Source organism: Epinephelus moara, chromosome 22, assembly GCF_006386435.1.
Source record: "Epinephelus moara isolate mb chromosome 22, YSFRI_EMoa_1.0, whole genome shotgun sequence".
Lineage (NCBI taxonomy): Eukaryota > Metazoa > Chordata > Actinopteri > Perciformes > Serranidae > Epinephelus > Epinephelus moara.
Window position 1 is genome coordinate 41,052,564 of NC_065527.1, and position 15,609 is coordinate 41,068,172.

Below are 15,609 nucleotides of genomic sequence, written 5' to 3' on the forward strand. Positions count from 1 at the left end.
GAGTTGAGGTCTTTTCCACCTCGCCGTGGCCAAACCACGTCATACCGGGCAGAGCGTTCACTAAGTTTGGCAGTGGCCACATACGGGATGGCAGACGACAAAAATGTGTGGGTTTGTGACAGCGAGACCACCCTCAACCCCCTCCCACACTCTTAAAATGATGATACACTCGGCAGAGCTTTGGGAAACACAGTTGGGCAATGCTCCTGGCAGCGGGAATCACAGTGAGACGTGGGGTCAAAAATGTATTTGAATGTTTCCTGGACACAAGATGATCTACAGTCTGATTAAATTAGCAATGTGATTGTGTCACTTATTAGCCAAAAGGATTGCACCATAAAGGATGCTGTGTACAGTGTGTTTTTTGTGTTTGTGTTGTCCTCACTAAGCTGCACTGTTAGCTCACAGTGAAGGTCACACATTGGCACAGTGTGAAGGTCTCACTGTAAACACAGTATGAATTCAGGCAGTGAGACCTGCAGCAGTTATTATTCAACAGCCCTGTGATGGAAATAACATTTTCACATGTAAACAATTTTAAATCTTTTAGTTAAATAAAGTCACTTGGGCAATAATGACAAGCGAAAATGAGCCACAGGGTTTGTTCACTTGTTTCCTGGTAACAGGATGTTCCTCTGGGATTAAAGTGACAACTCTGAGCCAATTCATTGCCGCTCATCCAAGTTGCCCAACAATTGCCCTGTGTATTACTGCCCTCAATACTGTGTGTGAAAGTCTTTGTATTAAAGGGGACCTGTTATGCATTTCCATATTTTGTGTCATATATGTAATGTCACAGTGGTCACGTGTACATGCACAAAATACTCTTTTTTTGCCCTTATTCTGAAAAAAGACAATAATTGTGCTAAGTTGTTTGCTACTGAAAATAAAACAGGATATTTTCAAAGTTTCCTACCGGTGGCGGACTTCATTGACTATGCAAACACAGCCTCCCTCTTTCATTCTGTCACCCACCTTCTTGAAAATGTCGGTGTCACAATATTTGCATATATCGAAAAATCTGTTGATATCCAAGTCTTTTGTGTGTTTCTCCTTAAGACCAAAAATACTTTTCTTTTGGGCACGCATCTCTAACCCACAGCTCTGCAAACTGCTGGGGAGTTTGTGTACAACGTATCCATGACAAAGCACAGGGCCGACCATAAACAGATAAGAGGCTGTGTGTCGCAAACTGCAGTAAAAACCCCAAGTGAGGCACATATTCTGAATGCGCTGTAAACATGTTTAAAGAATTCTCGTACAACCCAGCAAATATCGATATACACCACGTCCTAATTGGAAAAATGCTACATTTGGAAAAAGGCCTAATGTGGGAAATCCAAACAGAATGTGTTGTTTACATGACCCGCATTAAATCAGAATATTGGCATATTTTGAAAAATAGTGGAATATTAGTGTGCATGTAAACATTCATAGGTTCATATCAAACATGGCCAAAGTTTCAAATAATGAGCTAAATGTATGTAAAAATAATCTCTGCCAGCAAAAACCTCAGGCTCTGTTTCTGACTTTTTTTCCCCTATTCTGGCTACAGTATGACGTCATTTCCTGACAGATGTCTTTATATGGTCATCAGCTCAAGGTATTGTACTGCAAGTGCTTACATTGCATTCACTGCCAAATGTAGCTACATGCTAATGTCAGGGAAACGTAATCTTGGTTGCTAATGTCAATAATTTCTCCCTGATTTCAGATCTACCAGAAGCTTTAATTGGGAATTTTTCATGTTAAAAAAAGACTGGGCTTTTTCAGGAGAGAGACTTAAAGAGACTGGTGCTGAACACAGCGTGTCAGACAGAGCGTGAATACAGGTGTTCCAGCACGGACAGTATGAGAAAAAATCAAGTGTTTTTTGAACATTTAAGCATGTAAACATGTTGTATTAGAAACCTTTAATACAACTAGGAACCTGAAAATAAGCATAATAGGTCAGTTTTGAGTTGATATGGGACTTCTTTTGGCAGTAAGTTGCTTATTTAGGCTAGACAACCAGCAGACATGACGCAGCATCTTTCTTTTTTTCAGGACAACCAGCAAATGTAACATTCACCATATACCTTTTAGCTCTGTTTTCCTCTCAACCAACCCATGAGGGGGATATCTGTCCCGTTAGCTTCGTCACTATAGATGAACCCTTTCATATTAAACATAGTCATTTGTAAAACAGCACTATTGATTGGTGCAGCTTTAGCCAAGTCATAAAAATCAGGACTTGAGACTCGGCATGACTTGACTGCTGTGAGACTTGAAAGCAAAAACCATTTAAAGCCTAGTTCACATTACACGATTTTCACCCTGATTTTGCGTCGCGGAGACTATTGTAATCTTTTGAGTGTTCATACCATGGCGACGTGTGTTTCTGTCAGCGGGAGTCTCGCCAACTGCGTTACGACCTGTGTGTGCACACCACAAGATTTCTCCACCGAGCCCTTGCCGACGGAGCTTGTTCACACATGAAGACTCGTTGTGGCAGAGGATCTGCCGACTCACCTCCGACCCAAGGTGGTTTTCAAGATCCTCTGCGACGTCAAAATCACGGTGAAAATCGTGTAATGTGAACTAGGCTTAAGTCGTAAGTTTAGAAAGCAAAAGCACACACCTGAGCATTTATTAATTAGGCCAGCACATTAAAAGACTCATTTGTGTAAAAACAGGAACTAGGAAAATACTTAAAATGGAAAATGTTCAAATACCGTGTAATTTTAATATTCCGCATTTGGAGATATCAGTTTGCTTCTCCTGGAATTGTGAGTGATGACTTCACTTGGACTTCCTCTAAAGGACCTGAGATTTGATTTGTACTTGTCCCATGAGACTTAAAAATAGAGGTTTTTTTTTTCAAAACTATGAAATAAAGTCTCTTGTGTTACTTGTGTTGGTGGTGGAAAGCAGCTTGTTGATATCAAAGGGCTCTTGTGTTCACTCTGCTGTGTCTACATTATCTACGCAGGACCTTGGTGTTGTTTCTCATTATCGACTGTGCTCTTCTTTCAGTTGTGGCTCTGGATCCATCCGGTCTGTAGTGGCCTGTTACCAAGGTGTCCACTAACCAACACCAGGCCTGGCTGGAAAACTACGAGCCCCAGCACCGCCCTGACGTAGAACGGTCCACGAGTCAATCAGCAGCAGAGCTATTTATTAACTACAGACGGGTGGAAGTGTTTACTGCAGCACATGTTTCAGTTACACATAACTGTGGAGTGGCAACCCCCCCCCCTTTTGCCCCATTTAGCCCCCCCAGCCCCATGAGACATTTCCATGAGGTCAAAGAAACGTGTGGGGTTCTTCAAATGACTGGGGAGCCACCGAGCCACGTCCCCATGATGAAACAGACGGCTAGGATTTCACAAGTGCCGTCACTCCCTCAGATACTCTGCTGGAGAGAGAGCTCGGCCAAAATGAGATCCCAGTGGGTGAGGAGGGAATATTGCTTTGGATGTGGGGCAGGCATGCCATGTTGTTGCACAATGGAGTCAAATGTGGATTAAGAGCTGATGTCTGAAACAGTTTCTTTAAAAGCAATCACTAAAATCCCGGGAGGAGGGACAGAGTAATACTGTGAAGACAATCGAGCAGTTGAATACTCAGGGTTTAGGAAGTAGTTTGTACCTGATACAGATGCAGCAAGAGGTCAAAAACATGCATACTATCAAAAAAGATTTTCTACAGTGCACTTAGCACCTTAAACCTTGGCACCACAAAACTCGCTCTGATGTTTTAGTATTATCCCAGTCGAGATGCCTGCCAAGCTGAAGACCTTTTCTGGGACGCCTATAAATAAAATCAGCATGGAAGGTGCTAAGACGATATCTCTGGTCTTTTTGACAAAGAACTCTGAGCAAAGTCTGCAGGGACCAAGTTTGGGGTGGTGATTCAATAGATGAATGTGAGAGCAGTCTGCTGGATTCTCCTTATCTAACTAACAGATTGAGCCTCTCCAAATGCACCTGCGTAAGAAAAATTGGATGTGCAATTCCCAATTCACTAAGCCTGGGAAATTACACAAAGGACAATCCCCAAAAGAAATTTAAAAAAGCTCATCACAAAAATGACCTCACCAGAGGGAACATACTGCAAATATAAAGTAGAATGAGACAATGAGGAGTTATGACCCATAAATGAAGACACACCCTAACACTCCCTGGCTGAGAGTGGAAGTGGCATGACACTTCAGCCCGCCACCTCTAAGAATCCCACCAACTAGGGCTAGCTGATAAGGTGCCGTAGTGCAGCAATGTAGCTTCCCACCTCCAGGGATGGACAGACTCTTCGAGAGCCGCCATGTGACTATTGTCATCACAGAAACCACGAGCCTGCTGCCAGCTGCTGAGAGGTCCAGACCTGCCAAAGATAGCAACAACCCTGCCTGCATGGGACTAAGCTGAATAAGTATACACCAACCGCAGAGAGCGGCCTATGGAAAACTTTATGAAGATTCTCAGTTCAGCGTGTCAAATGACCGGGTATATGACTTGATTTTTATATAGTACTTCTATGAAAGTATGGATAATTATGTGTTTTGTGCCCCGCAGACGTTGCAGTCTGTCAGGAGGAAGTGGAAAGCAATTATTTGCCTTTGCAATATCTTCAAAACCCCATGAGACGCCCATGCAACATCTGAAGGAAGTTTTATGTTTTATATGTCTTGTGAAGCAGCATTCTGTCATGTTTCCCTCAGCTCACCTGCCCTTGTATCTGCTGCGATCTGAAAACCCAGCAGCCTTTAACCGAACATCCGTCAGCCGTTGATGAATGGCTCCTTCAGGGCGAAAATGGCAGCAGTTTAATGTAAAAATGCTGGTGAGGATTAGTCTGCACATAAATCTTGATTTAGGAGATTCCATGTGCAGTGTCTCGCAGCAGCACAGTGATGACTCCTTTGTGAATCATGCCAATGGGAACAGATACTGTAGATAAAGTGGGTGGAAACTGCAGATTAATGCTGTTCATGCTCATTAAGTCAGTCAATGGATAATGGGGACATGGGTTTAACATCTGCCACCCAACAAGTCATAATGTTTTATGCTATGCTGGGTCGGTTTAAAGGAACAGTGTGTAAGATTTTGGGGGATTTATGAGCATCTATAGACATGTAGAGGTGAGGACTGCAGGTTGCAACTAGTTGAAACTTCTCCCGGTTAGGATACCTTTAGTGTTTATTGTTCAGGAGGTTTTCACTGGGAGCTGAATTATCTGCAGAGGTCTCCTCCTCTCCAAGACAAATGGACCAGGTCATTAAAATAGGTCAAAACACTGAATAAACCAGTTTAATGTTACAAATCAGTGTTTCTCCCACACTGTTTAACTACCTGCTTGCCCAGCATCTGCTGATATGTGCTTACCTTTTTCTCTGAGAACTTAAGATCCAGACATTTAGGACGTTTTTACCGGAACCGAAATAAGGTCTCTTCATCTCTAAAATGAACAGACCAGGTGATTGAAACGGGTAAAACCACTCAATAAAGCAGTTTCATGTTAGAAATCAGTGTCTCTGTTTGGCACATCAGAGACAAGCCACTAGCCTCATGCCTGCTCATGTGTGCTGCTCACCCGTTTTAACTGATAACTTTAGACCCAGACGTTCAGGAGGTTTTTACTGGGAGTAGAATCCATAGTAGTCACTTCCCCTCTGAAACAAACAGACCCTGTGTTTTAAACCAGTAAAAACACTGAATGAAGCAGTTTCACATTACAAATCTGTGTTTTCCGGTACTCGTAGAGGGGCTGCTGATTACCATGACTGCAACAAAAACACAAATGTTCCCTCTCTAGAGTCAGTGTTTGATTTGTCCGTTCTGGGCTGCTGTAGAAACATGGCAGTGCAACATGGCAGACTGTAGAGGAGGACCCGTTCTCTATGTACATATCTATGTTAATGAAGATAATGAAAACACAACTGTTCTTATTTTCAGGTGATTATAAACTAAAGAAAACATTCTTATTATATTCCATATCTGCCAATATATCCCCCTAAACCCTTAACACTGGACCTTTATTCCACTGTTTATATTCGGAAGGATACCTCATATTCAACTGCGCTGGGTCTGTATAGGATGTTTGTTCCAATCACTGGAGGTTTTGCATGTGGCTCTCCCGTGGCGAGGCTTATTTTACTCATCTCGGAGCCTTCAGGCTTCACTGCCAGCTTCGCTAATTGGCCTCCTTTGACTCCTGGAAACCCCAGTGTGCGCGTGTGTATGTGTGTGTGTGAGAGAGAGAGAGAAAGGGAGAGGATCTCTCCATTGGACCCATCTGGTGGTCGGGCGTGTAGATGCGTCATTGTGTGGAGGGGCGGTGCGCCGCCGCCGAGGTGATCCCCGAGTTTAAAAGCGCAGAAGTCCTCTGTGCGCCGGAGCAGTGCGTCACAGCGACCCAGCAGAGCCAGGATCCCCCGAGTCAGATATCTCAACACAGCGACGAAAATAGCTTTTCAAAGAGAACGCGTCTGCATCGGCCATGATCTTATTCCACAAGTTGTAATAGTTTTCGCATCTCTTATAGGGTTTTCGTTTTTGGATGCGACTTGTTTCCCCCTTTTTTGAAGCAGTTACAGTCTCTTTTGACTTTATTATTTCTCCTTCTTGTTGTTTGTTTGCGGCGATACAGCGAGAGAGGATCCAGAGCAACAGCTGTGGAATATATAAACTCCGCTATATGGATAAGCTCCCATCTGCAGCTGTACTCAGAGTTTAATCTCACACGTTTCTCTCTGCGCAAAGAAGAAAATGAAATCTGCTGAAGAGGGTGAGTTTGACTTTAATTTATAACAGGAGGCTTTCCTTTTTTTAATTCAACTTTTCATCATTATTTGACTCCTTAAATGAGGGTCTTAGCTGCACTTTCTGACCAGTTGAATGTCTGTATTCAGCCTCAGTGCAGTACAGTCAGTAACAGTATTAAAGCTGTGGTGGAGATATTCAGTGTGCGCCCCTCCCTATGATTTGGGCAAAGTGGGCGTGGTTCTGCTGCTGTGAGCCACTCATGACTAAAAAGTGTTCCCAAAATAGTCAGAAGTGAACCTGTGCTAATGACTGACATGGCATTGTGGGTAAAATTGTGGGTGAATCAGATGGTGTTCAGCATTTAGATGGCGCAGCCCCCCCAGGCTACCTGTTGTAGGCTCATTCAGTCTAATTATAGAAAGCAAACATTTCAGTGCTACTGTGTCACACACCGCAAGCAGCATTAAATATAAGCATCATTTTCTTTTATTACGAGGAGTCATATGGTGCTGCACTGATGTCATAGTCTTTATGGCGGGGCCCCTAATTCTCTTTAATTTACAGCAGACAGGAGCTGTGGTAACTGCAGGCTGTCTGTCTGCAGCAGCCGTCTCCATCCATATCAATGTGCTCCACTGTGGTCACATTTGCCCAGCCTCATGCACCATATAACCACAGCTCCTGTTCCCATGTCACCCCCTTCCCTGCCCCCTGTTTGTGACCTCAGCCTTCGCAACAGACAGGCAGAGTTTCATATGACCCAGCAGGAGCGTTGGCACGAGACCACAAGCTCCCTCCCGATTGGGTACAGCGTGCACCTTTACAGCATGCAAATAAACGAATCATGTCCCTCCTGTGTTTATTTTCGATGGCTGCTGGAACACGAAACTGGCCAACAAAAGCATTAGTGTGTGTTTTCATAATGTTACAGTTTATGGGCTGCAGCATGTGCATTAAGTGGCATAAATCTGGCAATGTGACGTGGAAAAAAAACACCTGGTTTCGCCTTTGGTTATTTTTAGACTGGAGTTATTTTTGGCTCCTTTATTCGTGTCTCCCCACCTTTGCTCTGTGCAGTCTGAGCCATTCAGACATGTTTCGTGCCACTTAGTGCTTTTGGGGATCCCCATTACACAAGGCGTTAAATTTCAAATGGAAACTTTTGAGCTTTTCAACCTGGACCCTATTTTCCCATGTTTTTGTGACTAATGGGAACAATAGTTTTTGAAGTTGGTCCAGTTTTGAGAGAGAGGACGTGCAGCTGGGAGCGGCAACACAGGCTGCAATGTAGCCAAACAGGGCATTTGGCACAGTCAATTTACGTCGACTTTAAGTGCTTGGTTTTTACCGCTGACAAGCTCAGACTCTTACTATAAGTTTCTGACAACATCACAGAAAGGACCCTGCCGGGAAGTTTATCCTTAACTGTAGCTTGATTCGGTCTGTTTGTTATTGTGTGTAACCAAGACTTGTTCAGGGAAAAGTCTTGCTCTGACTGTTGAAATCAGCCACATATTCAGCCATAGCATGAACAACTCTTTCAGATAACACTAAGAGTTGCTTTCTGTACTCCAACACAACAAACTCCACACACTCCTCTCTTCAACTTGCTCGAGTGAGACCTGGTTAGACACAATCAAAGACCAGATCGATTGAAATGTAAGGAAAATGTGTGTCTTTTCTCTATAGAGTTCTTTCTGTTATGTTGTCAGACACTCATAATTATAGCCTGGGCTTGTCAGTGGCAAAAACAAGCACTTTTAATGGACATAAATTCACAGTGCCAATTGCCCCGTGTGGTTACATTGCAGCCCTTTTTACTGCTGTGGCTGCAGCCCTCTCTCAATACTGGACCAATTTCACAAATTGTTGTCTCCATTAGTCACTTAAACACAAAACATGGGGAAATAGGATCCAGGTTGAAAAATATCAGAGTTTCCCTTTAACTTGCATGCATCGGGAAATAGCCAGGGCCAAATCTGGTAAGGAAGCAGCTCTTTTGCCATTATAGGCAACACCTCTGCAACAGCTCTCATAAGACTCAACTTGGCAGCTGTCTCCTACTCAGTAAGCGAGCCAGTGAATGTGTGTTTGATTATCATGGTAACAAAGTCAATCTGTTTGCTTTCCAGATGCATATGGCTACACGCCAAACGTCAGTCTCTCCCTCCCACTGGGCAACCCTTGCCTTCCCTCCCAGTACCACAGCCTCCAGTCCAGCCCCACTATATCTGTCTCTGTCTCCGAGTCTCACAGTTATGACACCCAGGATGACATGAGAGCAGCCGGCTACTATTCATCCTCAAGCATCCGCCCAAATGGGGCTCCAACCCTGGAGAGTCCTCGTATCGAGATCACAGCCTACGGTCAGTTTCCTGAGGACCAAGTGGAGGAGAGCAACCTTCCTGTTGCTAAGCGAGTCAACTCTATAGTGACGCTGACCCTCCCCAGTGCAGATGGTTATCGTGACCCCAGCTGCCTGAGCCCGGCCAGCAGCATCTCATCTCGCAGCTGCCACTCCGACGCCTCCTCCTATGAGTCAAGCTTCTCCTACAACTATGAAAACTCACCCCAGAACTCTCCCTGGCAGTCGCCCTCTGTGTCCCCAAAGGGCTCCACCCTCGCCCTGCCAGGTGATGGCTGCACCTCCGGTGGTTCCCCTCGCCACTCCCCCTCCACCTCCCCACGTACAAGTGTGACAGATGATACCTGGATGGGTCAGCGCGGCTCCAGGCCCAACTCCCCTTGTGGTGCAAAGAGGAAGTACAGCTTTAACGGCAGCGGGGCATCGCACAAGCACTACCCATACTCGCCCAACCACTCCCCTGGAGTGTCCCCGCAGACCTCCCCTCGCCTCAGTATAACAGAAGAGACCTGGCTGCCAAACACCAACCAGTACACCAACTCAGCCATCCTGGCAGCCATCAATGCCTTGACCACAGATGGAGTGGCCGACCTTGGGGAGGGAATCCCCATTAAAGCCCGGAAAACCAGCCTGGAGCACAGCCCCACTGTCAGCCTGAAGTTGGAGCCTGGAGGTGAGGAGCTGAATCCAGGGGAGCTCTGTCAGGACGATCACCCCTCCAATCGCCTGCCTTTAAAGAAGGAGGGCTACTGTGGTGGGTTCCTAGATGTGCCACAGCACCCATACTCCTGGTCCAAGCCAAAGCAATATGTCAGGTAAGTGAGGAATGGCAGAATTACAGATGAAGATTTTCACCTTTAACAAGATTTACTCAAACCTGAAATAAAGCCTGAAGGGAATGGCTTGTGTGCTTAAAATTTATAAAAGCATAAACTTAAACAGGCTAACTATTTTTGGCAATTATATGAAATGTTCTCCATACATAGACTTTACTTTGACGAGCAGTAAGTTTGAACATATTTGTAATTTCATAGCAGGTTTATCGCAAGCTCTGGCACATCACAGTGTTCACATTCTGCACATTCTACCTCGATAAGTGCATCTAAAATAAGCCCTCCTCCCTCTTTGCTAAGTTGACATGTTGGACATGTTTTTGCCCTGACAGCCCATCCCTGCCAGCTCTCGACTGGCAGCTGCCGTCCAGCTCAGGGCCATACAGCCTGCAGATCGATGTGCAGCCCAAGTCCCACCATCGAGCCCACTATGAGACGGAGGGCAGTAGGGGAGCAGTGAAGGCCCTGGCAGGAGGACACCCTGTTGTTCAGGTTTGCTAAACCAGTGCTTTACACCTTTTTTTTAAAAAGTCTTTTTGAATATTGTTAGAGGTAAAATAATCAAGTACTTCAAGAAAAAAAAGAAAAAGAATTAAGCAAAAATATGAGTGGTGAAATTTGAAACATTAATATAGCAGCAAAAACCTATTTGGTATGTAAAGATAGTCTTGAAGCCAACTTTGGCCGAGAGATTATTTTAGTTCCTTTTGTAGCAGTGCAGAGAATTGCTTGGAAAGGCGGCAAATTAGGAGTGTTTTCTTTGTGAAATCAACACACCAACATGCCAAAGAGCTGCTGGATGACTGGTGTATGACGACTCACAAGCTCCTTATAAACTCAGGCATGGCCAGTTTAAAGTACTCATACTTATACTACCTCATTTTTTAAGCTAGCGCAAAGGTATTGGTTTCATAAACAACCAAAGGCATGATTCAAGGCCGACCATGGCAAGTTTTCTCTCACATCTTGCCTCAGCTCACCAGAGCTGACCACCAGCTCCAAAATAATCAAACGCCATGTAGGCCTCAATATTATCCAATCAAAATGTAATTCAAGGTTGTGAAATTAACCAGAAAGGATGAAAATCTGAAGCTCACTCAAGATTTTGAAGTATACAGACCACAGAATACACACAACCTTTCCCTTAAACACAGATGGCTGCGATCTTGTGATGTCACGTTGAGTTCGGTAATAGTGGAGTAATGGCACCCTGACCAGAGAATAAAGTGTAGCTAAACGCTGCTGCACTTTACTCCCCTCTCCTGATAATGTTGTTGCGGAAGTAGAGCGCCCACCCAAGTTAACACTGCAGTCAACACTGCTGCTTTTGTTAGCACTGTTAGAGCTGTTAGCAATGTAAGCATGGCTAGCGCTACTATATGCAGCCATTTTGGCTTAGTACAACATATCCTCATACAACAGTATGATATCCTACAAATTAGTGCCCCAAGAATGAGGTTAGGGTTAGGAAAAGAAACATGGTTACCTTAAAACAACCCAAAGTCAAATGGTTCTGAACACCGGTCTCCAGAGAAAAGTCCCAGAGGAAAGTCCTGTGTTTTGTGACCCATCCATCACTCCAGCTTGCATCCTTATGTGGACTGCTCGGGATCACCTCCCTCCTCACTCCCTTCAGCATGTTGGTCACATGATTGCAGCTTTCCAAAATACGTGGGTTATGCAAGAATTACTAAGTCATGATTACGAAGGGTATGTAAGAATTACTTTTCGTAGAATAATCTAAACACAGTGCATGAGAACATCCTGGTTTGTGACATCAGAGGAAAGAGCCGTGTGCAGAAAATCCCAGCCCAGACTCTGAATGTTGTATCACCGAAAAAAACCCAAATTTTTTTCACATTCATCGTCGAACCTTATGTTGAGAACCACTGAGCTAGACTGTTTGGTTTCCTGTGATGATTAGACCAACACACGGTGCAGCCATTAAACCCATTTTCACTCCTTCTCCTTACCTCGTCACTTCTCGCCTCAACACTTTCCCCCTGTTTTTTTTTCTACCTCATGTGTTAAAATAGATTGGGGCGACATGTGTTTAATGGCCTGGCTGTTATGTTATTTAAAGATGTCACATTTCTGAATGGAATACCATAGGTATGCTATTAGACAGACCGGTCCACTCAGTCAGTTCCTGTCCAGACTAGGGTGAGTCAGACTTTTCCATTGCGTTGTCGAGTGCAGCGCAGACAGTTACAAAGTGATGTAGCATGGCCAGTAAGAGCTTAGTCATGAGCTTTAACCACAGTAGCTCTGGTGGTCGACTCCAAAGAAAAAAGAAAATGTGGACAACTGCAGATATGTTTTGGTTTAAACCCATCTGGTCCCCCAACCATTACTCCACACCGCTGACCTCAGTCTCTGAATAAATAAAGGTTCTGCAGCTTGGAGTCGGACAGAGTGTGTGCTTAGCCAGGCTGTCAGTTTAATTAATACCCTTTGACATTTTATTAATACATTACAATAAGAGTACAAGTTAACCAGAGATCCGTCACATACGGGGTAGAGTTTTCTGTGTTTGGCTTTCAGTTTTGATGAAATGTCTTTTTTAGCATGAGTAGTTTTCCTTATTGCCACAGAGGAGCAGTTAGCTTTTCATGCCCCTTAGTTTGAATGGGGGATGCTAACATTGCTAAGCATCCTTTTTAAGGACAAAAAAAACTGTGTCCAAATTCCATACCACATACTCACTCTATACAAATCTGTGTTAATTACTGTATTCACACCAAAAATAATGGAAAACAAAGTATACTCACGAGTGTACCTTATACTATTAGTAGGGTACTCTACCTACCAAAAGTCAGATAGACAAATTAAGTGACTATCTCATGAGCATAGTGGAGCATTTAACAACTAATGAGACAAATATTCCCTTTAGGAGTTGGTGGAGACCAAAACAGAGTCTAAAGAAGAGTAAAAACTGGACCTACATTTGTCAGATGGCTTGAAATACAACACTAAATAATATTAATGTTACTCTGTGTTTGCTTGGTGTGTAAATACGCCACTGTTCCCTACAAAGTGTAGGTTTAGCTTATTTGTGCTTCCCCCAAGTGGCCAAAAAAGTAGATAATGCAGGTTTAATTACCAAAAGGTAATATTTTTGATGCTGATACCAATATTGAATATCGTCTAACTTTGCAGATAATACATGTTGGCTAGTGCACTTTTTTTTTCTTACAACCAACATTTTTGAAGAGGATTCCTTTCATTTGTTATAAAATACTTGTGACCAAGAAACATATTAATCAACATATTGGGCAGCATAGTTTACAGTTAAAAAGCAAACTTGTCAGAGTTCTCTAGTTGACAAACTACAGTATATAATTGCAACACTGTTGCCAAAGTATCTCAATCATACTAATACAATATACAGTATCTGTAATTAGCCTAAACTAGCTGATAATATTTGCCCGACCCAGTAGATACAGCTGCAGGAAGATCTTGGAAAACAATAAAATAAGTATTAATAATTTCTTGTTACAACAAAATTGTTGTATACACTGATCTTTTCTGTACTAAACAGCAGCATTGGTAGTGACGTTGTCTGTGTCTGCAGCATTATGACCATGGATGTCTAAAGAGACCTGGATACAGGGTTGGAGGTGCAGCCACGGTCATTCCTATAAAAGTTGCTCAGTGGCGCATGAAGCCGGCTGAGCTGGCTTCTTCCATTTAAATGCTCTGCTAACTTGAATGGGGAAGAAATTATTCAATTGGGCGGTTCTTCTAGACTTTCTGAATGTTATCAGACCAAATGGTTACAGTCCTGATGGTGAAACGAATCATTTCGCAGGGGGTTGTGATCCTCAAAAAAATGTATCCACTGATTTACAGATGTCTCTTTTGCCATGTAAGTCAATATGAACAATTCTCCCATGTGACAGTGTAATTGCACTGTTTGGCCACTACGAAAACTGGCTTCAAAGCCCAGCGCACTTCCTTGGGGCCTGATTACGACCTCATATTTATATTTATAAATAGGGTGGCAGCTTCTGGTCATAGTAATTATGACGGGTGACATAGTACAAAGAGCAACAGTCCATGTAGGGAGGAGGTTGGGGTGGATGTACGGGTCAAACAGAGGACTTTTACCCAGGAGACAGGTGTTTGTGTCCCGTGTGAATCCAAATGTCAACACTGAATTCTTTTAATTTATATTTGTAAATTAACTTTTGTACTTAGATTACGTAAGGGGATGTACTTACATTATGTGCAGTGTTGAAAAGGTTAATTTTGAAATTTAATAGATTACTAGTAACTGTGAAAATTTAATATAGAACATAACTTTATTTTTTAATTGCTTCATCAAAGTAATGGAACTTATGACAGTCAGTTACTGTTTTATTGCTTTTCTGGCAAATGTTTTAAACTGGGTGATAAAGCTAAGACATTTTTCAGAAATAGGCTCTGCCAATAAAATGCATTCCTGCACAGTAGTTACATGTATACGTAACTTAAGTTATGAAAAAAACATACTTATGTAAACTCAAACCATGACCTTTTCCTAAACTTATCAAGTAGTTTTGTTGCCTAACCCTGAACGTTACCCATGTGTTCAAAACTGTGGCTGTTTCACATTGTTAAATAGCTCCTGTTACTGTTAACAATCTAGTCTGTTGTTTCGGTACGAGGACGTTGTGGCAAAAACAGTATACTATGACAATAAGTATATAGTACAGGCTGTACTGTTAGTGCTGAGAATGGATAGTTTCATCCAACAGAATGATTGTTTTGTTTCTTATTCAAAATGCTTTGAAGTTAAATTTAACAGTGTTGTGAAATATTTTTTTCATTGAGGAAACAGCATTGGAATAAGGAAACAGGAATATTATATTTGTATGGAATTGTGGAATACAACATTTGGAAACCAAAACATGTTGTACCATCCAGCATGTTGCAGCTTCAGCCACACATCTGTGCTGGACGCGTGTATTTGTCCATGAGAAGGTGCTAATGATTTAATGACAGAGGTCTGGGTTCACCCCGGCTGAAAAAGAGAGTGTGTGTTCTCTTTAAACCCAAACCCAAACCTCCCCCCTACTTTTCCGCCAGCTACCACCCCAACCACACAGACTTCCCTTTGTTTAGGAAAGTTCCCGTGTGTACGGCTGACATCATCGCGCGCTGCGTCCTGCGGAGGCGGCAGCAACTTAACCACACACGTTTCTGGCAGGCTCTGATGGAGATGTTGGAGGGAGCCTCAGACAAGGCAGCCCCCATCTCTGTGACTTCCTGATTACATGGTGCACACAGCGCCGCAGCCTCTGCTGTGTGGACGCTGGCTGACGAAGCCTCTGCGGCTCGTCTTGCCGCCCCTCTGACTCAAACCTTGCCCAGACTTTACAGAGTTTATTCTGGAAGGTCCTGTTCTGTGTGGTACACTTTTTTTTCTTCAGCATCCAGCACACAGCACAGTCGGCTATTTTCTGTTCTTTTTCAATGCCATCGCTGCTGCCTGCCTCAACCACTCCCGCCCTTACGCCAGCAGCAGACTGAAGTATGCCCCTCTGAAGTGCTGTGTGCAGTTCTCACCGCAGTTAATGCTCACGGTTTCATGCTGTACTTTAGTGGAGAGGAAATACCCCCTATTCAAGTCTGTGAGGTCTTCTTTTTTTTCCTCTGTCAGCTTTTATGATCAGCACATTGCTGA

General features: G+C 43.4%; 1 protein-coding gene across 2 annotated transcripts in view; it reads left to right on the forward strand.

Annotated features, from left to right (window-relative positions):
* Positions 1-6,388: 6,388 nt before the first annotated feature.
* nfatc1 (nuclear factor of activated T cells 1) overlaps positions 6,389-15,609 on the forward strand; it is a 54,179-nt gene continuing 44,958 nt past the window's right edge. For both annotated transcript variants that reach the window (XM_050034405.1, XM_050034406.1), the window contains exons 1-3: positions 6,389-6,765; positions 8,876-9,923; positions 10,274-10,433. In XM_050034405.1, coding sequence (XP_049890362.1) covers positions 6,747-6,765; positions 8,876-9,923; positions 10,274-10,433 — 1,227 coding nt within the window. In that variant the 5' untranslated portion in view covers positions 6,389-6,746. The remainder of the gene's footprint in view (positions 6,766-8,875; positions 9,924-10,273; positions 10,434-15,609) is intronic.